Source organism: Numenius arquata, chromosome 6 (assembly GCF_964106895.1).
Source record: "Numenius arquata chromosome 6, bNumArq3.hap1.1, whole genome shotgun sequence".
Classification (NCBI taxonomy): Eukaryota; Metazoa; Chordata; class Aves; order Charadriiformes; family Scolopacidae; genus Numenius; species Numenius arquata.
Window position 1 is genome coordinate 29595752 of NC_133581.1, and position 24480 is coordinate 29620231.

Below are 24480 nucleotides of genomic sequence, written 5' to 3' on the forward strand. Positions count from 1 at the left end.
CCCCCTGCTATATTAACATAAGAACTAGCTACTTATAATCTGCAAATACTGTTTTATGGAGAAAGATTCCCCAGTGCATACCGTGTTGGAGACAGCAAGCTATTCTGAAGTAGCAGCATGGTAATTAGACTATTTAGATGTGTGTGCATAGGATGCAAGTGAAGTTCCTGGAAAGATCTCGGCTAAGGAAAGACCCAATGACCCTGCGTCATGGTGACTTCCAACACAAAGTACGTCTGCCTCTTGAAATTACAGTATTCAGCAGCAAATCGGCACTGAGATTCTATGGTTCCTTTCTTGGCCAAGTCCATGTATTGCTTAAACACTTTAAGCAGATGTGAAAGGACTGGATTTGCCAAAGGGGAGTGTGTATTTTCTTTTTCAACGCAAGCCACAATTGTTTTTTTGGCTGACGATTCTGGTTTCTCATTTGTGTGCGGTTTAACACAGCAGAAGCAAAGCAAGGAATGATGTCAGTTGGATGTTCTTATTTCCCACCTACCCAAATTAAGGGAAAGCTGTGCAAAAGGTGAAGGAAAACCAAGGACGGATATCCACAATGACTATCCCACTTGGACACGTTACACCAGCAGTGTCCAAAACTGATCCTTGCCTTCTTAAACTTCCTGGCTAAAAGCATCAACCTGATTTGCAATTTTGAACCGCTGCATATAAACTGTTTCAGGTATAGTCAACTATTAAAGTGCATTATCAGTCTCACAGCCTATACGACACGGTTTTGTTCTGAAATGTCCCTAAACGTAAACTGAGGATGGCTGAGGCCACACCTGAGGGGCTGCCTGCCTCCAGGGGCTCCTCCTCCTTTCTTATAATTAGAAGATGATATGAAAAAATAAACACCCACAGAATTAAACTTCTGTTCAGGCATAACGTACCAAGCGTCACATTCTCACATTCACAGAGGCCAAATGCACGTTGCGATCAGCTACCTGAAAACTCCCTCTCAACATGAATCTCTGGGTGGCATTTGCCACCGTGCCAAGATGGGAGCAGGAGGCACCACGGCAAACAAGTATTGCACACACATAACTTCCAAGCAGCAGTTGCTTTGTTACACCAGTAAGACCCTCAGCCTCTCGCTGGAAAAGCAGGATTAAAAATTAGTGGTCACACACATTTAGTGATTTCTAAGTACTTTTGTAAAGGACGCCATTGCACGTCATCGTTTGCATTCCCACCAGACCTGCACACTCCTAGCTTCTACGCACATGGAACTCAAATAGACACAAATTTAACAGCTGCACTGAATTACTATATGTTGATCAGAACACAATTATTTAATTCTTATTCCACTATTACTTTCCCAGGTATATTACTCGGACTCCTCTTTGCTCTCAAACGTACCGTACAGTAATTATGCATTTCTGACAACACTGGCCACCAGACCCAGGCAAGTTTTTGTACTTGTCATACAATAGCAATTTGAATTTCTATTCTTGTCAGTGCTAGAAAGAAAAGGAGCTAGGAAACATGCCCTGGCCCGTGTGAGCAGAACAGGGCACGCCAGATAGTAAAAAAACCCAAACAAAGATCCTCAGCCTGCAGCCTGTAAATGGAGACCCATATGTAGGCACCGATATATGGTGAACATTGACTATATCAGACAAAGACTTGAATATGGAAACTGCCTACAGCCAAAGCTGTACGTCCAACTCTGCCAAGTCAAATACACAAGGTAAATTATAACTAAGTACTGCCCTTGTGGCCAATACAGATGTTTTTCCTCAAACAATAATCAGAATTAAACTTGCTGTAGGTTCCTTCACTTAAAAACCACGCGAAGTTTCTCATGTTATGATGCAAGACCTCTGCTCCCGACTTTTACAGTGATCGATGTGGCGGTTTTACGAGCTTATCCAGAAAACTCACTACTTATATTGAAACCAGTGCTTTCCATTTAACTTGAGGCTCCATATTAAGACCAGCATATTAGTTTTCAAAGGAGAAAAAGAAGATTGATTTCATGTGAAAGTTTTTAAAGTTTCACAAATTCCCATGTGATACTCCAGCAGACTTCATATACAATGTCTGCACAAGGAAAAAGCCTAATACAAGCTGTTTACAGCAAGCTGTTACTTAAGGCAAATATATTCCTTGTCTGTATTTTCAGATCAAGCTTTAATGCTCCATATTTTTATGTCAAAGTGTAGGAAGAGCCTTAAAATCTTAAGTCATTACACTGACAATCCCTCAAAACCTGGAGTTTTGTGGGAGGGAGGGCACACTCCTCAAATGGTGTCTCATTTGCACTATTTCCTAAACATTATTTATAAGAAATACCACGGCAAAATTCCAAATTCTGTTTTCTCCAGAAGGATCTAAACAATAACTGTTATTCCTTTGTTTAACATACATCTTCAATTTGTAGTTACCCCAATCAAAATGTACCCTTTCTAAAAAAAAAAAAAAAAAAAAAAATTTGTTCCAAGTGTCCATATGCTGCTCCTGATTGTTCAGATAAAAATGTCTCTCAAAATTAAGTTTCAGGTTTTTGACAGAACTTGGTGTATATCTTAGAACTGAAATAACACAAGTAATGTAAGGGCAAATAAAGCTAATCCATATTCTGAAGCCAGGTTGTAACAGATTCAGCCACAGAATAATAAAAAAAAATATCTGTTATCTTGGGTACGCTGTTTTCACACTTATTTGAAGAGTTGACCCTCTCTACTACAGTTGCATTATTTTGGGTTTTTAAAGAAAAGGACAGCTTGGGCATTAACCTAATTTGAAATCTTGAGACATCCTGAATTATGACTAGTTAAGCAACAAGAAGTTCAACTTTGCATAACAAATATCAACAGCGTATCCTGCCTCTAGAGAATCGTTAATTTAGGGTACAGATGAAACTCTTAGCTGGTCTCGATAGACACTTGACTAGGCTTTAGCACATACCACACACTGTACGTTATTGGTACTAAATCTCTACTTATGTACAACTCAAGACAGGAACAAATGGAGAGAAATCATGGCTGCGCTCAGTACACGCATAACGAGGTGGGTAGCGAATCTGATGAATCCTTCATTTCCACCCTCCCTGGCCGTTCACAGGAGACCCTTTTCTACTTGGGGCTTCCAGACTGAAAATTATATTTCTAGAGCGGTGCAGTTGGGATTAAGCATAAAATATGATCATTTTCTAGCGAAGAAAGGATGCTTTGGGAAGAAGTCTAGAGTTCTACATTAAATAGTATTTTTAAAAGAACCAAAATGCTTAAAAGGAGGGACTGACACTAAAACCTCTCACTGCAGTAAGCACTAGCTCTGGTACACTGTTGTATTTCCTCAAATACTAGCTCAAGCGTTGAAGGCTCTGTGTATCATTAACTTGAACTTGCAGCAGGAATCCAGAATTTAACAAAACTCTTGTGGAAAGAGCTACACAGGACATTTTATCACAAAGAGAGCTTTTACCGCAGAAAAATGCTCTGCATTAATACTGCTGCACTCTATTAAATGATTAATTATAGAAATAAGAGTCTGCCAACCGAAAAGTAATTTTAAGTAATGCAAGTAAATTACAGATATTATAGTGAGTGGGATGCCAGCACACCAGCAAATGATCTGGTTTTATCTATTCAAATACACACAACTAAAGAAGCAGTAATGCTCATCCCATGGTGAAGGAGCTCTTGCAGTACAGTCACTGACAGTTGTTCCTTTCTAAAAACGATCCATGGGAAGGGAGCTATGGCCGCAGCCCGTTCCCAGGCGCAGCATGTCCCCTCCATCCTGGCCGACGCACATACTTCTGTCTGGAGGCCTGAGGGTCACAGCTTCACCTGTTCCCAACTGATTTATTCTGGTGGCTGGAGGAACACCAACACATATGTGCCCCCCTCCTTCCTTACACCTGGGTCCTGGGTAACACTTCCTACTGAAATTCTCCTGCAGAATCGCTTAGGACAAGCGCACTAGTACTGTTTAAATATATAAAAGTAATCCTACATTAAAAGAATAACATTTTCCGCATATGCATTACCTTCACAGACTAATTAAAATAACCATTATCACACAGATAGACTGTATAAGCAATGGCTGGAAATCAAAGATTTACAACACGACACATAAGAAAAAAGTTTATTTCTCTGGGCTGTATAATGCTTTGTAAAAGCTATGGTCTGTTTCAGGCATTCAAGAGTGAAGAGCTTAGTATCACATACCCTGAAAAAAGAATTCAAAATGTGGTAATTCAGTTTAACAGTGAAATACATGATCAAATAGAATCTATTTCTGTCTTCAGAGTTAAGCTCACATCTTCCAGTTTTTCCATAAGAATGACCTTTCCTCTGTTGCTCTTTATCAAATCTCACACCTTTCCAGAGCCAGAACCAAGTTCTTGCATCACTGTAGAGGGCAAAGACTGGAGCACACCATCGGAGACCACAAAGATGATCCCTTATGGAAATGACAGACTGTCATCAGCAATGTCTCCAAAGATACCACATATGTCCACTCAATGGACAGAACAGCATGCACGTACTGCCTTATCTCCCATCTCTGCACGCAGAAGAAATCTGGAAGCCTTTCTCTCCAGAAATTAAACAACTATCTGTTTAGTGACACTTTATCATGCCTTATGGCATAGGGATATGTATATTGGCCTTTCCCAATCCAGTCTAGCTCTATTTGTCATGTTATCTTCTATGCAGGGTGATGGTGGGGATGAGAGGGTGGCTTGTAGTTTTATTTAGACTGCAAGCTCTGGAACACAGAAACCTATCACAGTCACAGAATCTGCATGGTTGGAAAAGACCTCTGAGATCACCCAGTCCAACCACACACACACAAAAGACCCCCACAATCTGGGGCACTGGAGCATGCCCTGAAGTGCCACGTCTACACATTTCTTAAATACCTCCAGGGATGGCGACTCCACCACCTCCCTGGGCAGGCTGTTCCAGTGCCTGACCACCCTCTCAGGAAAGTCATTCTTCCTAATATCTAATCTAATCCTCCCCTGCCCCAACTTCAGACCATTTCCTCTGGTCCTGTCATTATTCCCTTGGGAGAAGAGGCCAACACCCACCTCTCTACACCCTCCTTTCAGGGAGTTGTAGATCCTATGACCTATGATCCTACCGGGCCTGTCTCAATGACAACAATAAAGAAATGGTATGCACAATAGCATAACAACAGTCTGGATCTCTGGGGAAAAAGAAAAAATAGGGACAGTGAAAGGAATTTATCTAGGAGCAATATAAAAGTCATTATAAAGGGAGGAAGAAGGACATCTAAGTACACGTAACCTGGCAGACCACCTCTGCAGTAAATCATTCTTGTCTATGTGACAACACAGCTTTGTACATGATCAACAGAAACACAGGAAGCTTAGAGAAAATAAACATTCCTAAACTCAGTACTTGGCTGAGTGCCTCCACGGGCCGTTGAAGGAGCTAAGCTGGTGTCTGCCACTGGCCAGTCTGGGACAGCTCCGGGTAACATCCTCCCCTCCAGCTACCCTTCAGCTGCAAAGAAACGTACCACGGGCTAGGGCCAAAAGATGCCCATTTGTTACTATAGTAACATTAAAAGAGATTAAATTCCTAAACATACACTGACAGTAAAACACAAACTCTCCAAGCAGAGCAGGGGGAAAGCTAAGCAGAAGACAGAAAAGTTCCCTTTACTACATTGCTCAGAACAACCTCAGAGTAGGATTACTTGAAAACGTACGGCTATATTTAACCACAGGGATACGTTTCCAAAAATCCTACGCCAGGAATTTGCAGAGGGGAGGAAAAAAAAAAAAAAAAAAAGCTTGTGATGCTTTTGATCTCCCTGGCGGAGCTGCTCCCTTGAATTAGCAGCACATGCCCCAGCAGCAGAGTCTTCCTTGGCTCTGGGGAACGGGCAGCCGATCGACCAGACTTCAAGCCCCACCAACCCAGAGGGGCTGGAGGAACAGCCTTGCAGATTTATTGCTGCTAGCTATGGCAACGTTGAGACAACACTGGGTGTATAAAAAAGCTCAGTATCTTTAGAGGAACACGGCTAAAGTGGATGCCTGCTCTTCAAGGGCAAAGATAGAATTATTTTCCATGAGAAAAATACAAGCAACTAAGAATATTTAAATTTTTTTTCTTTATTTTTTACAGCAGTCATTTTTAGTTATTTGTACTAAACACATCAGCTCACCCATTTAGCGTATATTACACCCACATGGCTGTTTGGGCGATGCAGATGGTTTCAGCTGATCTTATTCCTGCCAACCTACTCATTGATGTGTACCCAACTATACCCTTTAAGTAAGGGCCACATCACACCAGCATTCGCATTTCTTTTTCTCAAAGAATTGAGATAATAACACAGAAACATGCACAGCCTATGCCATACACACAAACAGTAATGAAGATTTCAACATCTCATCCTCATTTCTCTAATAAAAAAAGATCCACAGAGCAGGGGATGAAGCTGGCAAGGGTCACCGTGGAGGGACGTGGACACCTGGCTCTAACAACTGAATTAAAACTCCCAGTGCTGCTCGCTTCAAAACCAGGGGCCCTGCCAGCCTGGAGAATTTCCATACAAACTGTTCTTTGACTTTGGATGTCACATACACTACAGAACAGCTCATTTTCAGAATGCAAGAAATCAGTCAAATATTGAAATAATAGTCAAATTGCCATCACTGGAGTAAGGTTTTCTTGCAAATGAAGTCACCATATTGAAAGCACGGCCTTCAGCTTGACTTTCATGAAGTCCTAGGGAAGAAACTTGGGCTCTGCCCCATGTTGCACTACATGATTCTTTACATTTGCCAGTAGAAAGACTGAACAGTATTATTTTACTAGTACAGCTTGATACACCTGCATCAGAAAGATGATTCTTGAAAAATTTCTGGTCAGCACACACAAAAAAATAATAATACCTCCTCTTTGCTATTTGATAACACAGATTCTTATACGCAAAAAGCGACTGCCCTTAAAAATAATAAAACCCAACCATAAACCCACATGAGAACCCCAGCTATTTCCTACTCTATTTATAGGAGAGAACTGTGGTGTTGGTCCAGCCTATATTCCCTCTTCTGGTGCTTCAAATTCTTGTCTTGAGTGTCCCACAACTTCCCCAGGCTTAGCATGAGAAGATGAGAGTCTGTTTTTCCCACCTACAGATTCCCCAGCCTCTTCCCTTTCAGCACTGACAACTTTGCTACCGCTCCACTCCTTCAGGCTTCAGTAGCACGGGTAACACGCTATCAGACTTCTCAGACCTTCACACCTAACATCTCAGTTCTTTGTACAGTATCAGAATCTATGATTTATATTTTTTTTTTTAAACATTGAACCTCGGAAAAAATAAATTTTATTTTCTCAGTAGTCTTTTCTCATACTTCTTTCTTAAATATAGAGATCTGCCTTATTGCTTTTCACTGCCACATTCAGCATTTCTTACCTTCATGTTCAAGGTGGCAAACCCCCTCTACTTCTCCTAGAAGATACCTTGCTGCTACTTCTTCTACCCCTTCTTCCAGTCCCATCTTCAGCTGCGTTTCAACTGTTGCCTGTGTCTGCCAAAACATCCCTTCACTGGCAAGTATCTCCTCTCTTCTTTGTCTTCAAGTCCATATTTTAAAAATTAACTTTCTTTACTCAGCTCTCTCCCCGGTCACTGCTATTCTGGCTGATTTGGATCTTCTCTCTCCTTTGCCTCGTTCTCCACTTTAATGCTCCGACCTTTCAAACATCTTGTCCTTTGCCTTTTTCTTATATAATCTAATCTTTCCCATTATCTCATCCATTATGATTTATCACTTGCATGTAATAGGTAACGCAACGACCTCCCTCCCTCTCTCTCCTTGCCATGCTATGCAAAAAGGATACACTAATATACAAGATAATCAAAGGCTCAGTTGTCATACGGTGCTAAAACGTTGCTGTGAAACTTCCTTCAAAAACTGTCACTATTTTACACACCATATTTCCTCACAGACAGAACACAACCCCGATAGAACAAGATTTCTACAGGCTGCCATTACAGTCAGAACTTGATATATAACATACAACAACTCACTTAAGGACTCTAATTTTTGGTTTGTTTACTTCATCATTTTACAAATGTAAGTGATATGGGCCCTTTTACAACAGGTAACATTCAGCACTTGCAAAGTCACCCACATCAGTAAGAATCATCTACACAACCTAGAAGGGAATGGAGTCAACAGTACTTCCTGTACAGTCCAGATTCTGCAGGACACCAAATGTTGAGCTCTAACCAGGAAGCAAATAGAAAGACAGAAAGAAGTTCCCTGTTTTTCTATAACCAAACAATATCAGCAGAGATAGCCCTACCCAGGTTTATTGAGCTCAGTCTTCTTTTCAGGAGCGTGCAGGAGAGGAAAACAATCTTGTTTCACCCTCCTTTGCCCTCTTCTCAAGAAACATGTCAATATTTTCTTGTGCTTCATCCTAAAAACCTAAATGCAGTTTATGGTGGCAGTCTCCAAATCTTCTTGGTCCCAGAGCCCATGCTCCATACAATTACTTCCTCTATTAACCACAGAATTTTCTGCCTGCCAGCTGGAACTAATCATCACAATTAGAGGCTTTTGTTTAGAGGAATGTCTACAGTACTAAAATGTAGAGGTTTGGAAAAAACCCCACCCTGAAACAGTACTTATGCAGAGGACAAGATATAGAATAGTCTATAACAGACTATATAAAAGCCAGCCAATTCTTATCTGGAGCAAAGGAAGACAGGGATACTCCCCCACAGCAGAAAAACCCAGACACAAGATGACGAGGGGGGATAGGTTCCCACCTAAGTGATTTTTCATGGAGCCAGTGGGGGTCCTTGTCATGTCATTTCTGGCTTTAGGACTAAGTTGATAAGCACGGATGGTCCCAAATGGTTCTGCAGTACTAAACTTAATTTGACAAGGCTTATTAGCACTGGCTTTGAGCCTGACAGACACAAGCTGTCTCTAATGCTCAATCTGGGCAAATTTGTACGATGCTCTCCAACACTGTAGCAACGGGAATAGCAATACAAAAAGACCTGATCTGGCTCCATGTTGAGCTCTCTAAGGTTTGGCGGGCTTTACTGGCTTAGGACTGTGCCACATGGAAGCAAATATACTTGCTTTCACAACCCCTTTCAACGGGCTTGGAGGACACATGTTTGCTCTGGCTGAACACGAACTGGCTCTTCACAACTCAGCTCACGTGTCTCTGCTCATGGCATGGTGAATCTACAAACAAGATAACTGCCCACAGGGGGAAAGATGATGGCAGAAGGCTTCCATCTAAGCTCTGCTGTATTTCTATTTATAAGCAAGGCTAAATCTTCATTTACGGTGCCTTTTTTTCCCCCTCTTTCCCCCCGCCCCCCCAATCTACTCATCTGTGATGGCCACCTTACAGACACTACAATATTGATATGGACACCTGTAACCAAAAGATTCATTTGAAAAAATAAGACTAGACATCAGCTGGTTAAGTGTTCGAACTGACTGGGTAGTCTTGCTTCTCCCACCCCTCTAAACCCAAAGTGTCAGCCACAAACACCAGTTCCCACGCTCTGGAGGATGCTTGTAAGGTATAGTTAAAAGGAAAGTGCATTAAAAAGCAAAGGACGAAGACTGATGTATCTTAAAAAACAAACAAACAAAAACCACCAAAACACTGTAACATATGAATCACAGAATGGTTTGGGTTGGGAGCGACCTTAAAGATAATCTAGTTCCAACCCCCTGCCATGGGCAGGGACACCTCCCACTCGACCAGGTTGCTCAAAGCCCCATCCAGCCTGGCCCTCCAGGGATGGGGCATCCACAGCTTCCCTGGGCAACCTGTTCCAGTGCCTCACCACCCTCATAGTAAAGAATTTCTTCCTAGTATCTCAGCTAAATCTCCCCTCTTCCAATTTAAAACCATAGCCCCTCATCCTATCCCTCCACTCCCTCATAAAGAGTCCCTCCCCATCTTTCCTGTAGTCCCCTTTCGGTACTGGAAGGCTGCTGTAAGGTATACCCACTCTTCCCAGGCCTTCTCTTCTCCAGGCTGAACAACACCAACTTTCTCAGCCTGTCCTCACAGGAGAGCTGCTCCAGCCCTCTGATCATCTTTGTGGCCCTCTGCTGGACTCGCTCCAACAGGTCCGTGTCCTTCCTGTGCTGAGGGCTCCAAAGTTGGACACAGTACTCCAGGTGGAGTCTCACCAGAGCAGAGTAGAGGGGTAGAATCATCTCCCCATACCTTCTGGGCACACTTCTTTTGATGCAGTCCAGAATGCAGTTGGCTTTCTGGGCTGTGAGTGCACACTGCTGGCTCATGTTGAGCTTCTCATCCACCAACACCCCCAAGTCCTTCTCCTCAGGGCTGCTCTCAGTCCATTCTGTGCCCAACCTGTATTCGTGCCTGGGATTGCTGTGACCCAGGTGCAGGACCTTGCACTTGGCCTGGTTGAACTTCATGAGGTTCACATGGGCCCACCTCTCAAGCCTGTCTAGGTCCATCTGGATGGCATCCCTTCCCTCCAGCGTGTCGACCGCACCACTTGGTGTCATCAGCAAACTTGCTGAGGGTGCACGCAATCCCACTGACCTTATCTCTGACAAAGATGGTCCCACTACTGACCCCTGGGGAACACCGCTCGTCGCTGGTTTCCACCTGGACATTGAGCTGTTGACCACAACCCTTTGAGTGAGGCCATCTACCCAGTTCCTTATCCACCGAGTGGTCCGTCCATCAAATCCATGCCTTTCCAATTTAGAGACCAGGATGTCATACAGGACAGTGTCAATTGCTTTGTATAAGTCCAGGTAGATGACATCTGTTGCTCTCCCCTTATCTATCAATGCTGTAGCACCATTGTAGAAGGCCACCAGATTTGTCAAGCATGACTTGCCCTTGGTGAAGCTGTGTTGGTTGTCACCAGTCACCTCCTTATTTTCCACGTGCCTTCACAGAGATTCCAGTAGGATCTGCTCCATGATCTTGCCAGGCACAGAGGTGAGACTGACCAGCCTGTAGTTCCCCAGGTCTTCCCTTTTCCCCCTTTTTGAAAATGGAGGTTATGTTTCCCCTTTTCCAGTCAGCGAAAAGTCAGGAAGACTGCCATGACTTCTCAAATATAATGGAAAGCGTCTTAGCAACTTCATCCACCAGCTCCCTCAGGACCTCTGGATGCATTTCACCAGGTCCCACGGACTTATGTACCTCCAGGTTCCTTAGATGGTATCGAACCTGATCTTCTGCAACTTGGGTGGTGTGGTCAGAGCCCTCGATGGTGAGGACCGAGCTGAAAAAGTCATTCAGTACCTCAGCCTTCTCCATATCCTGGGTGACCAGGTCTCCTGTATCCTTCTGGAGAGGGCCCACACCTTCCCTAGTATTGCCTTTCTCTCTGACATGCTTACAGAAGTTTTTCTTTTTGTCGTTGATGTCTCCGGCCAGATTTAATTCTATCCAGGCCTTAGCTTGCCTAATCTGGTTCCTGGCCACTCTGACAGTTTCTCTGTATTCCTTCCAGTCTACCCGTCCTTGATTCCACCCTCTGTAGGCCTCTGTATGCATTTTCCTAAAACACAGGAGACCTGGAGAAGGGTTGTCTCCATAAACACTGCAAGCAATTGTGTGAACACCACCTCGATGAAGATACATATGTTCTTGCCTTAGTATCCTTATTGCAAGATGATGAAGAGCTCTATAAGCACGCACACTTAACAAAAGCAAGCCATAAGCATAATCCTTGTTTTTCTCATGTGAGGAAAACCACTTGGGATGCCTAGCTATGACTGATGCACTAGGTCTCATGAGTGGGCGGACAATCCCACTCAATCCACCCTCCTGAATGAGCAACCAGAATAACATCAGAGCCTCAGAGGAGTCATCGCAGAGCAAATGCTTCTTCCTAGCACTCTTCACAAGTCCTGACCCAGTACATGCCCTCCACATGCCTCTGATTATAACCAGATCTGATTTCTGTAAGCAACCTACAGCGTGCGTTCGACTATCCAACGGAACACCACTGCTCCTTCATTGAGAATAATGACTTACAGTGACTTATAGCTACAATGTCCTGGAATTTGTTATAGACTCCAGTCCCGAATGAAATTCAGTTCTTAGGATACACTTGTGGAACATTAAATTACAGTAATTGTCAAAATTTCCTCAAATACTCGTACTCCAAACAGCTGCTGTGGCTACAGCAAGAATAGCAACCGACCTCTTCAAAGTAATACAAAGCAGCAATGATAAATCTTCTAGACGGCTTGCTTATTACAGAGTGCTTGCTCCACGGGTTTAAGCAAGATCGGTAACTTCCAAGAAAAAACAAAAAGCCTAAACAGAATAGCAGAACGCAGTGTGGTTTCTGACTTCAGATGGCAAACTGTCATTGTATCTTCAACCGTTCATTTTACTACATGAGCGATTGTGCTCGAGTTGCAGTGGGGGAGGTAGAGGCAGTTGGGAACAGAGTCATAAAAATGAAAAACTTTAAAATAACTTCACACACAGAACACATATTCATGTACCCCAAAGTGAGCATTTGCAGAGCAAAGGGGAGATTTTAGAATTTATATTGCAAAATTAGGTTTTTCTCAAGATTCATAAGGAAATAACTTTCTTTAAAATACCATAAATTTTAAACAATCCTTTCCTAGGATGCATTTTAAAGAAATAAATAATAAATAAGAAACTGATTTTTAAGTTCTGCCTATAATTTTAGCTTCGCCAATGCTTATAGTACCATCAGAGTATGTCTGCTATATGCTTTTAATTTTACTGCACTCATTTCTGGTTTTTCAGTTTTAAATATCATATGCAAGCAAGATACAAAACAACAGTCTACAAATTAAAACTTATCAGTCAAAACCAAGTTGCATACATAAAACATCTTGAAGTTTGCAATTTGAATTTTTTTCATTTAGTGTGCTTGCTCATTTATTTCGTTTCTTTTCAAAGGACATAGGAACTCTTAATCCAACTTTAAAACACATACCTAATTCTGCTTTTTCAATACTACTGTCTGTATAAAGGAACAAGATTTTATTTTCGTACATTCCTGTTTAACTATGTGATATTATAAAATACCAGTGTAAGAATAATATCGATTATAAGTATGTGATAAATGATAAGGCCTAATTCAACTACCGTGGAGTACAATGAGGCAAGATCTGTAATATTAATGTTCTTCAGATTATACCTTCGCTCTCACTACTGTGAAAAACTAGTTAAAAATTGTTCTTAAAAGTCTCAGACATTGAAGTTACACACCCTCACTTGACACACAACCACGTACACACAAACAACAGACCACTTTACTACTTACCATTTGAGATCTATTTTTGGGGCAGCCATTGATGTCTTCAATCTTTTCATTTGCTGAAAAGCAAAGAAGAGGAGATAAAGCAAAAAACTGTACCAAGGATGTTTATTCCAACTATTTCCAGAGCACTTGCTGCTAGCTAAATAAAGGCGTTTCAGATTGTAGTTGTCCAGTCAAAGCGAATGTGTGAAACGCTGAGACCCATCAAAAAAAAAAAAAGCAGCTGGAGTTTTCTAGTGGGTCAGGCCTCCAGAGACAGCTGGGGGCAGAAAACAACTGGTCTGACAACATCTTGTCCAGTGACGGGTAACTCCTTTAAACTACAAAATAGATTTAAACTCAGGAAACTGAATCACTACTGGGTAGAAAAGTGAATGCTATGTACGGATGGATGTTTCCAGATCCATATTGATTTGCTTGTAGAGTGAATATAGATTTTAAATCTAGATGGGAAATTGATGATCAATAACTAATGTTTTTTAATTTTTTAAGATTTTTTCAAAGTACATTCCACAAGACTACTTTTCAAGCTTCTTGTCCATTGCTTACATGCAACACAACTTGCAGAAAAAGATTGAAACTATATCTTTAAAGTCCCAAATGAAATTATTAAGTTGTTGAGGTGGTTAAATGTCTGCTTTACAGCCTCAGTTTGCTCAGTTTCACATTTCAGTCTTGGATCCCGAAAAGCCTTGTGCGTGCCACACTGAAGAACCAGTTATAACCAAAGTTCGGTTTCCCCCCGTTTTTTCACTGTAATAAAGGTAGGCGCTCACAATCCTGTTTGATGAATCAAACCGATTCGCCTCCCATCAATACTTATATTAAAAGCTGTATTTTCTACCAGTCCCGTATTCTCAGGACATCGGCCGGAGCTCCATCTCATGTCGTTCTTCAGTTAGGCATATCAAATTTGGCACGCAATATTCCAGTAGCAGTCATGACAATGTCAAAGAAGTAACATAACTTGACCCTTTTCTAGCGTTCCCCTTTTTACACATCGAGGAGTCCCAGTATGCTTTCATACCACAGCAACTCATTTAAGAATTGATGCTAATATGAAAAAGATTGCAGCTAAATCCACTGTGCTGTTCCCCAGAGTGGTCTACCAGCCTCTACACAAAGAGAGCATACATTTCTTTTCAGAGGTGTGATCTCAGAAAAGACCATTTCTATATGATCAAATATCTGTTAATTTTTCTTAAAAAAAAAAAGAGTAGTTTTTCCCCTTGTCCTCTAGAACTTGCAAAACGTTACATGATGCATTTAAAACTAAAGTTAGAAAAACAATAAAGCTTATTACCTGGCTCTTTTTAAGCTCCTGTATGCAAACTACCTAGACTCACCTACTTGAAAGTGCCTAAACTGTTAGTAACTTGTTTCCAAGATTCTTATTTGACTTTTTCTGGGTTTTTAATACTATGCAAATGTAGAAGCAAAATATTTACTCAAGACTCCTATGCTTTGTGCATATTGCTACACATTCACGTGCTTGGAGTACAAACTTAGCTCTCACTGTGCACTAAAGATTAACCTCATAAACCCTATAAACTAAGAAATACTATTCTATAACATGGAAAAATTCATGGCAAATGAAGATGTAAGCCACCTTAAATTCTTCTGTCAGGAAAAACTTACATCCAACACACCAACTATTTGGGATGTTACCTCTTTATCCCCTTCCTTTTTTTTACGCTGTGGTTACATTACCATTCTCACATAGAAATCATTCCTTTTGTCCTCATACCTTTCTATCAGCTTGCAAGATGACATCAGCCATCCTTGTACTCTTCTGATCATCATTCCTCATTCCCCAGCTACTCACCACTTCCTTCTGTGCTCTTGGCCTTCTCTGCCACAGGCGATTTAGGATGCAGATGACCAGAAGTAGCCGGTGGGAATCAGAAGAGTAACAAGAACCGAAGTTTCTGCTCCAATCGACCTGATCCATCGGGTGCTATTTCTGCTTACCCCTGGGCAATCACCTTCCCCTGGGCAGGTTTATGTGCTACCTTTTCTCCTTCTAATCCACTCCCAGCTCACCTATCGCTCTTGGTTACTCCTTTCACTAGATTAATGCAATTATCATCTCCGCCCTCCTGGTGCAAGTACTACGAAAAGCAGATGGAACAGAGAGCAACCAGAAAAGCTGGCAGTGGGGCAAACCCGCAGCCGGGTTGAACATTAACTCATACAGCTCTTTTGAAACCAGCAGGGCAAGACCTCAGCACTTCAACCAGGCTGGGGAGATGCATCAAAGTGGCCCACAGGGATATTTGGCACTTTGCAACAATCTGCCTAATTCACCAGGCGATTGTGTTGATGGCCATTCCTTGGCCATAAGCTGGACACTATCCTTGACCTTTCCACCCTGCTCCCAAGAACAGTGCTTGCCACAGGTACGTATTAAGTTGCCTTTCTTGTAGAGATGAATGGAAAGCAAGAGATAGTAGTGAAAGAGATAACAGCGTGCTGTGCCCACTGGCAGCGTGGTGATGCAGTTCATAGCACAAGTCACCAGATCTTGGATCTTGGAATTATGTCCAATTCACAGCTGCAAAAGCACAGCTTTGTGGCCGAGGTCAATGGGCAACTCACAGCTACTGTTTCTATTTGCCATGTAGGAATACTAGCACAGTTAGCAATCATAAAGGCTTTCAGTTCTATCTCAGCCTTGAGCCAGATGCAAATTCACAACCACAGAAACGTGAAATGCAGAGGATTTTTCCCAAACTGACTGCAAGTCCGAAGACGTCCCCCCATCACCCTTTTTTTTTTTTTCTTCACTGTGAATACAGTGAATATGGTTCAAATGCTTTTAAGTGTTTACAAACGTTCTCATTTATACACAGCCTGAGGAGTGCACTATGGCAGACAGAGGAAACCAGCTGTGCTCTGCAATGACAGCAGCAATGAGTGACATTGTGCTGCCATTACCTGGATCTGAATCAAAGCTTGGAAATCGTACCTAAAAGAGTATTTGGGTTTATGTATTTTATAAGGACTCATATTATGAAACTGCAAGCCGAAATTACATGAAAACACAAGTGAAAGGAACCTCTAGCATTAAAAGTTGCAAAGAATACTTTAGATCTATCGGTCAGTCAGCTGTCAGTGTTCCATTTATATAGGTACAGGTATGTATTCCTGGTGAAAAAAAATCTTCAGCAAATGACATTCCATCAAGTGCATGAAAAATTACAATCAGAACAAATCAAAAGTGTTTCAATAAGCATCATACAGAACAAAATTGGCTATGCATGGACAGTTAAACTATCCATACAAAAAATAAGTCCATGCACTTCATAATAATGAATTAAGCCTTCTGTTACAACCTTAGCAGCTATTCTGCATTGTTCAGTACTTTAGGCATACCCTTGCACGTGAGATTACTATTCCCAAATGTATGAATACTGTTCAACAGAATTTGTGTAGGAATTGTCACCTGCAGCTTTTAACTGAACAGCCACTCAAATATTAGTAAAATGAACCTCTGTGTAACGTCCCATCCAAAATACGGTAGGAGTTATCACTAGAGAGTACTGCTAGGCTTGATCCCAAGGTTCTGGTTTGAAATATAAACCTGTAACCCTCCCCTGCAAATGTAATAGTACAATTTCCACGACAGCAGACAAAAGCTATACTGAGATAAGTCACAGTATGAATTTGAACCGGAAGAGTTATCTGGAGTAATTGCAAATGACTTGTAAAATTAGAGGAAAGACGTATTCTGTTTAAGTCAATGCAATTTATTTCAATCAGAACACCAGCTACCCAGAATATTTAGATATACCTGTAAGATGGGCTATCTTGGCATACCCAAAGCACCTGCACTAAACAATGTGCCCATCACCTCCTATAACGGTGTACTGATTGCCCAGCACAACACTCATGCACATTTTACTTCTTAATCAAAGTACTTTTATTTAGCTGAGGAAGTATTTAACACTAACGCGTGGTCTGTATCCCTATTTAAAAAGCCACAGCTTTTGTATCTGATCTGACTTTGGTTTTATCTGATTGTATCTGATCAATTAAAATATCCCAGGCATCAGTAGGGAAAGTAGTACCAGACTGGTGTAAGTTTAATTTTAGCAATGATTCTGAGTCTTGAAAATTGAAGGTTCTCACAGGGAGCCAACTGACAATTCGATATACTACCAACTTCAGAGCACGTGCAGACCCAGTATACCTCCATTCATGAATTTAAATATAGCAACTATGTTTATATAGCATTACTAAACCATATATTACTCACATATTCTTTTATAGACTCATAAATTTTGAACTGAAATAAACCAGGTGCTATAATGTATTTTAGTTGACTTGTAAATAGGAAAAACTGTCATCATGTAACTCTTCTATATTACTATTAGCAGTTTTGAAGTCTGAAGATTATCTTTTGAAGTCTGAAGATTATCTCCTCTGAAGTCAAAAAGTTCCATGCCTTTCTAGATTTGCTCTTTGTTTGGATGCTAAGGGAAAAGAACAACCTAGTTATCACTAATTTTAAATTTTTTCTTTTTCTAAATATGCAGCTATTTCACTTAAGTAAGCAGAAAGGACTGCAATCACTGTCTCTGTATGATCATTAACTCTTATGGAGTCTTCATTAAGGAAAAAAAAAAAAGCACATTCATTCTTTTTCCAGCTTTGGATATTAAGTACTATTTCAAGATTCAACATCTGCGATGTAAATCTCAGATGGCAAACACAAGAAAAACTGTATCACTAATAATTAAATCTGAATCAATTTTGATGACTTTGGACAATCTCCAGATACCCTAGGCACACGACAAAAAGGAGGAAGGATCTTCATGGCTACTTTTACACAGAGCACACCATAACATAAAAAAGAAAAACTTATCCTGCACTGCACATAGAAGCCTTCTTAGTATGCAGTCTTGTTCGTTAGGAAAAAAAGCTTGTATTTTGCAGGCTACAGTTAAAGTTGCTTCTAGGTGTGAAAGTTATCACCATCTTTGTGACAATGAGATGCAGCATGCCTAAGGCCATACATGGCAGACACAAATGACTTTCTTCACTGTTGATTTGGAGGATTAAACTGAGTATGTTCAGATATGAACTTTGCTTCACATGGAAAGCATTCCCTGAAAATTAAATCCTTCACTTTGTACTTTAACTTTATGCTTCCCTTGTACTTTAACAAACCTAATCTTAAATATTTGCCAAAAGGCAGTTCTGAGAATGGCTAAAAAAAAAAATGCAAAGGTGAATCAAAGCAAAATACAGTAATCAATACAATTTCTGCATATTTTAGAAGGAGTAATTTGAATTTCCTAAGACTCTTCATAAGTCAATACTCAACTACATTTAAATATTTGGTACAACCGGGTTCATATTTTGATGGTGATATTTTTTACAGATGTGCTCTCCTGCAAAGGTTTTCTACAACAGCATTAACGCAGGGTAGCTAGATATGCACGAAAGGAATCAACACCTAAGTGTTCCTGGGCTTCCAAAGATTTTCCCTATTAAAGGAAGCAGATATAAGATGAAATGCTGTTGATGGCGAATACCTGTCCACACACAATCAATCCATGGCCAATTTTTATACATCTGTAGCTGCGTGGCAGGTCTGTAGAATGAAACACGGAATCACGGAATTGTCAGAGTTGGAAGGGACCTCTAGAGATCATCTAGTCCAACTCCCCGGCCAAAGCAGGATTGCCCAGAGCACATCACTCAGGACTGCATCCAGGTGGGTCTTGAAGATCTCCAGAGAAGGGGACTCCACGACCCCCCTGGGCAGCCTGTTCCAGGGCTCTGCCACCCTCACCGGAAAGAAGTTCTTCCTCAAATTTCAATGGAACTTCCTGTGTTCCAGCTTGTGCCCGTTGCCCCTCGTCCTGTCACTGGGAACCACTGAAAAGAGTCCAGCTCCATCTTCCTTCAACCCACCCTTTAGATACTTACAAGCATTAATAAGGTCTCCCCTCAGCCTTCTCTTCTCCAGGCTAAAGAGCCCCAGCTCTCTCAGCCTTTCTTCATAAGGGAGATGCTCCAATCCCTCAGTCATCTTAGTTGCCCTATGCTGGACTCCCTCCAGTAGTTCCCCGTCTCTCTTGAACTGGGGAGCCCAGAACTGGACACAGTATTCCAGTTGTGGCCTCACCAGTGCAGAGTAGAGGGGGAGAATGACCTCCCTCGACCTACTGGCCACACTCTTCCCTATGCAGCCCAGGATCCTATTGGCCCTCTTGGCCACAAGGGCACATTGCTGGCTCATGGATAGTTTGCTATGCACCAGGACCCCCAGATTCTTCTCCTCAGTAGTGCTTTCCAGAAGATCCACCCCTAACCTATACTGGTGCCTGGGGTTCTTCCTCCCCAGGTGCAGGACCCTACCTTTGCCCTTGTTGAACCTCATTAGGTTCCTCTCTGCCCAGCTCTCCAGCCTGTCCAGGTTACGCTGGATGGCAGCACAGCCCTCTGGAGTGTCGGCCAGCCCTCCCAGTTTGGTATCGTCAGGGAACTTGCTGAGGATACACTCTGTCCCCTCGTCCAGGTCATTGATGAATATGTTGAAAATATGCAATATGAATGCTACTGAGATGCTCTACAACATAGAGACAAAATCTTTTTTGATGTATCCCAGTGCAACTCCAGTGGTGTCACTGGAATGACGACTCACAATTTCATCCCAGAACAGGGCTTGCGGATTTGTACCTTAAATCAAGGAACTAGCCCGTTTACAGCATCTCAAACACATACTAATATGCATGCACTGATGTCTTGTTACTTCACTGCTGCCTTCCTAATTTGCATCTCAAATCTGTCAGTTTGCTTCTAACAATAGTTGTCCTAATTCCCATTAGCAGGCTTTCTGATTCCATCAATCTCCATTGGCCCATGCATGTGGTTTGTGGCATCCCAAGTACCAGATGGATGAGCCTCTGAAGGAACTAATGAAGGATCCAGGCCCAAGGGAAGAAGGAAAATATGCAGCTTTACATGGGGCCAATGGAGAAAATGATTTAGAACCTTTATTATCTATGAATATTAGTGCAAACCGAGGGAATTAAAGGCTTTGTATAACCGAGCCTATATTTGAGACTTGTCCTAATGAAAAATTATGTTCCTCAATTGAAAACTCATAATTGAATATTATGAAATATTTCTTTTTTCTGCCACATAAAAATTATACCCCTTCTCCTTTACTAGCTGCATATATGGATTTTCCAAACCTAACTGAAAGCATGAAGTTCGACACAGCAAGGCCAGTATCACTGTGAATTACGTTGAGAACAATCCCCATAAGGTATCAGAAAGAGATAGTGAAGGCTAACGGCATCCTAGCAGAATAAAATCCCTCATCAGTTGCTTTATAACATTCAGCTGTGTGGAGTGGTATTGGTGTGTCAGGATATCTTATCAGCAACATCAAATATTTTTCCACTATGCTTTAAGACAAGGCTTTATTGAATTAATTAGCAAAGTCTCTGAAGGAAAATTATCTACATAATCCCATGCAGTTTGATGGATTTCCCCCTGTGTTTACATATAAGATAAAGGCTGAATTTCTGAGCAAGTTGGTGGATACCTGGTACAAAAAGAGAAATTCACTCACCTACAACCTGGATTATTTCTGCTAACAAGACTCCATCAGTCACATCTTGCTGTAGATCCTTTATCAATCTCTTGTGACCAGATTTTGCTAGATAGTGATTAGCCCAATCCGTATAAATCTGTTAGGGAGAAAGATAAACAAAAAGAATTTATTAGTCATAACACCAACCTTAAAAATGAGAGTTCTTTGTTTCTTTCGGTATCTGAGAGGCTGATTCCGATCACTGCTATTTGCTGTTTGAAACAAGTCAACAACATTAAAATTCAAGGCATTGTGCGGATCAAGCATTCAGCTTACTATAGCATGGCTTTTCCTCTTCAGAAATCTGAGATCAAAGCCCACAGAGAAGGACAGTAAACTCCTGAACGTGTTACAGCTCCAGTGGATCATCAACTAAATGTCTATGGCAGTAATGAGTGTGTAGAAGAGATTTCTATTTCCACACCAGCATTTTTTTTTTTTTTTTCATTTTCCTTTTGACATTCCTTCTTCATATCTGTTATTGAGAAATTTTAAAGATTGTTTTCCAAGAATCATTTCTGGTAGATATTAACCATATAGCAATTTCATTTTGAGGAAGCTCCTTTGTTGTATTACCTAACGAGCCTTTAAAGGTCTTAAAAATCTACCAATTCTACTAAATTCCATCTCACAGGTTAAGTAGGCCTATTAAATTCATTTTAATCTCTCATGCAAACTTCTAACTGTTGGGATTTATTTTAAAACTTATTATCTGAAAACTAAGCAAAGCAGTCAAAATCTCTCTTTAATTTGCATTAAGTATTGCTCACCACATGCTAGCACAACTTGCTCAAGATCACCAGAAAACTTATAAAATCTTTTCAAAGAAGGAAAAATATTTGATCAGAAATTTCTGCTTATGAATTAAATAACATTTCTTGGTTTTCCTATAGGACAAAATTTCAGGGAAGACTTTTGTTATATGATCTATTTATATTCCAAAGAAATAAAGTAAAAACCCCCTAATTATCAAGATTTTACCTTTTAAATACCCAGATGAATAGGAAGATTCACCCCTACTCTCAAGAATGCCTGGCATATTAGAAATTCAGTTCCCCCAGTTCAGTCTATCGGTAAGCAGGGAAATATTCCATGCTCCTTCCAGAGCATGACCCATGCCAACCCTCCACAGTCTCTATAAATCACCATGTGCTGCGGGGTATTTTTGTTTGTTTTTCAAAATTGCACTTTTGAATTAAAGCACTGTGCTGGTGACAAACGCTTCACACAAGCCTGTCAATCACTGACCTGGAGGGAAATGCCTGCACAACAGTATTCAGTCCCCAGAAGCCCAGGAACTACGGGCTTTGCCTTCACAGGTACTGATAGATGGAAAGAGAACAATGAGAGGGGGCCCAGCCGTGAGGACTGTGACCGCTGGGCTATGAAGCTTCCTACCCTCACCCTTAAGGAAGCAGATGGAAATGATGGCCACTAAAATCAGATTCTGTCTGCTGGCAAAGCATTGTTGAGACAAAACATGGGTTCAGTCATTCTTCCTCCACTGCTCCACTCCTGAGCTATTCAACCTCCCCATATCATTGTAGATCAACGCAGATCCTTTAAATTCCAGACTAGCATCACTGAGCATAGCCATGGCCACTAATTTCGGAAGCATCTTCAGCATCTCATTGAAAATGCAAGGTTTATGTCCTTCACCTTCATGAGAACCAAAAGCCAACTGCCACGTCTAAGAGTCAAGTATTTGCGCCACACCGGACGGAGAAACCTGGGAATAATACAAGGATTGTAATTTCACGCTCCTCTTGCACTTGCTGATTCAAGGTTAATATTATAAAATGAAGAACAGATATTTTGACTAGAGTTATTTTGGTTATATTCGGTTATATTTTGGGGTTTTTCGACCTGTAAAACACTACTGGTAGCAGCAATGAACAGACCGCTCAAAATCTGAAACATATGTCCCCATTATCCATCATTTATCCTCTACTTTCATCTTCAGAGCAGCGGGACGTGCATTTCCTATGCCAACAGTGCCATAGACTTGAACAGAAAAACACACTGGAACACCTCCGTGAAAAGAAACAAAAAACAAACCAACAAACCACAGCTGAAAAACATCTCAATGAAAAACACCTCAGTGAACTAAATGCTGAGTACGCCAGTGATTCCCTAGCTGACTGAAAAAAAAGGGGAAAAAAAAAAAACCCACACTTTGCACACAGCAGACATTGTGTTCCTTAGCTCCTTTTACAAGAAAACGTTTTCCATAACAGGAAGATATTTTTAAAGATTCAACTACTTCAAGGAACTAGGATTGACTTCACCTATTTTTCTGCCACAAGGTTCCAGCTTGCTTATCTACAAGTAAAGACGTGTCAGGAAACAGGTTGAAGATTACTTATTTCATGAGCACAAGGGTCCACACGCACCCCTACGCCGGTAGGGTGATTTAGCCGATGAGATCAAACACAACTAAGTTTCTTTTAACGGGAGAGCTGTGAGAAACGTCCTGGTTTATCACAGAAGGACTTTCAGCAAATATAGGATTATATTTTGATGCATCAGCCCCAGCCCTGGCCTGGATCATTGTCATGATGCAGATCATGATGCAATCAAACAAGTGCTTGGATCAGCCCTGGGGAAAAGAGACACGGCAGAGCAGACCCCTCCTGGCAGAGCCTGAAATTACAGCATCAGCAAGACCTTGAGAGCTGGTGAGGATTGATTTTTAAAGCCGCATTTAACAGCGTGAGAACGCATGGCTGGCATTGCAAAACTGCTATTTCCTCGCTGTTTCTTACTGCGCTAATTCCTGCTGCGTCCAGGAACACCAGATCTTATATTCCTACCCTGGAAATAAACAGAACTGCATCAAAGAAACCCCTAACTCACTTAACAAATCCTCCTTGTAAAAGAGACGGTTTGAAACACCCCCAAATACCAGCTGCCTGATTCACTGTCTCCAACGGCACATGAAGAAACAAGAATAATTTGCCAACAGAAGGGAGTAACCCCTGCTTGGTTTGCTGAAGTCAATGGCTGTGTTTGGTATCCGAATTGCAAGCAGAGCTTTATGCTCACTAATGAAATATTCCATTAATGCACCAATAATGCATACCAGCATGGAGAAAATACTTGTTTCTGGGGTATTTAAGAGTGTGGAATGTTATTGCATTTAGCTAGTTGGTTAGGAAAGCCTTTTGCAGGAAAACCCAAAAATAATAAATCTATACTTCCCTTTTAACAACTTTATTTTACCACATTATTTTGCAATATGCATAGCATGCAATTTTTATTTATTTTTTTAAAACTATCTGGGCTATATATTTACAAGCTCTGAAGCATTCTTATGGATGGGGTATTATCCAAGCTTATTGTAGTAGCTCTTTATGGTCACTGCTCATTTTTATGGCATATATTAAGCTCATTATGGAAACTTTCCAGGATGTTTTCAAAAGCTGTTTGTTGCAAGTCTTTGTAATGTACTATACAAATACGATTCCTAATGTTTCTTTTCCTTTTCCATACAAACAAGTGAAAAAAATATAAGGGTACAATGGTTGCTATTTCTAGACACGAAAAATGTTTCAAAGCACACAGTGTTTTCA

The 24480-nt window shown here is 41.2% G+C and overlaps 1 protein-coding gene across 3 annotated transcripts in view; it reads right to left on the reverse strand.

The window, feature by feature from the left end:
* The window catches only part of NAV2 (neuron navigator 2), a 245798-nt gene that overhangs the window by 158202 nt on the left and 63116 nt on the right, over positions 1-24480 (reverse strand). For all 3 annotated transcript variants that reach the window (XM_074148517.1, XM_074148516.1, XM_074148515.1), the window contains exons 2-3: positions 20888-21005; positions 13300-13352 (exon numbers count right to left, since the gene is read on the reverse strand). In XM_074148517.1, coding sequence (XP_074004618.1) covers positions 13300-13352; positions 20888-21005 — 171 coding nt within the window. The remainder of the gene's footprint in view (positions 1-13299; positions 13353-20887; positions 21006-24480) is intronic.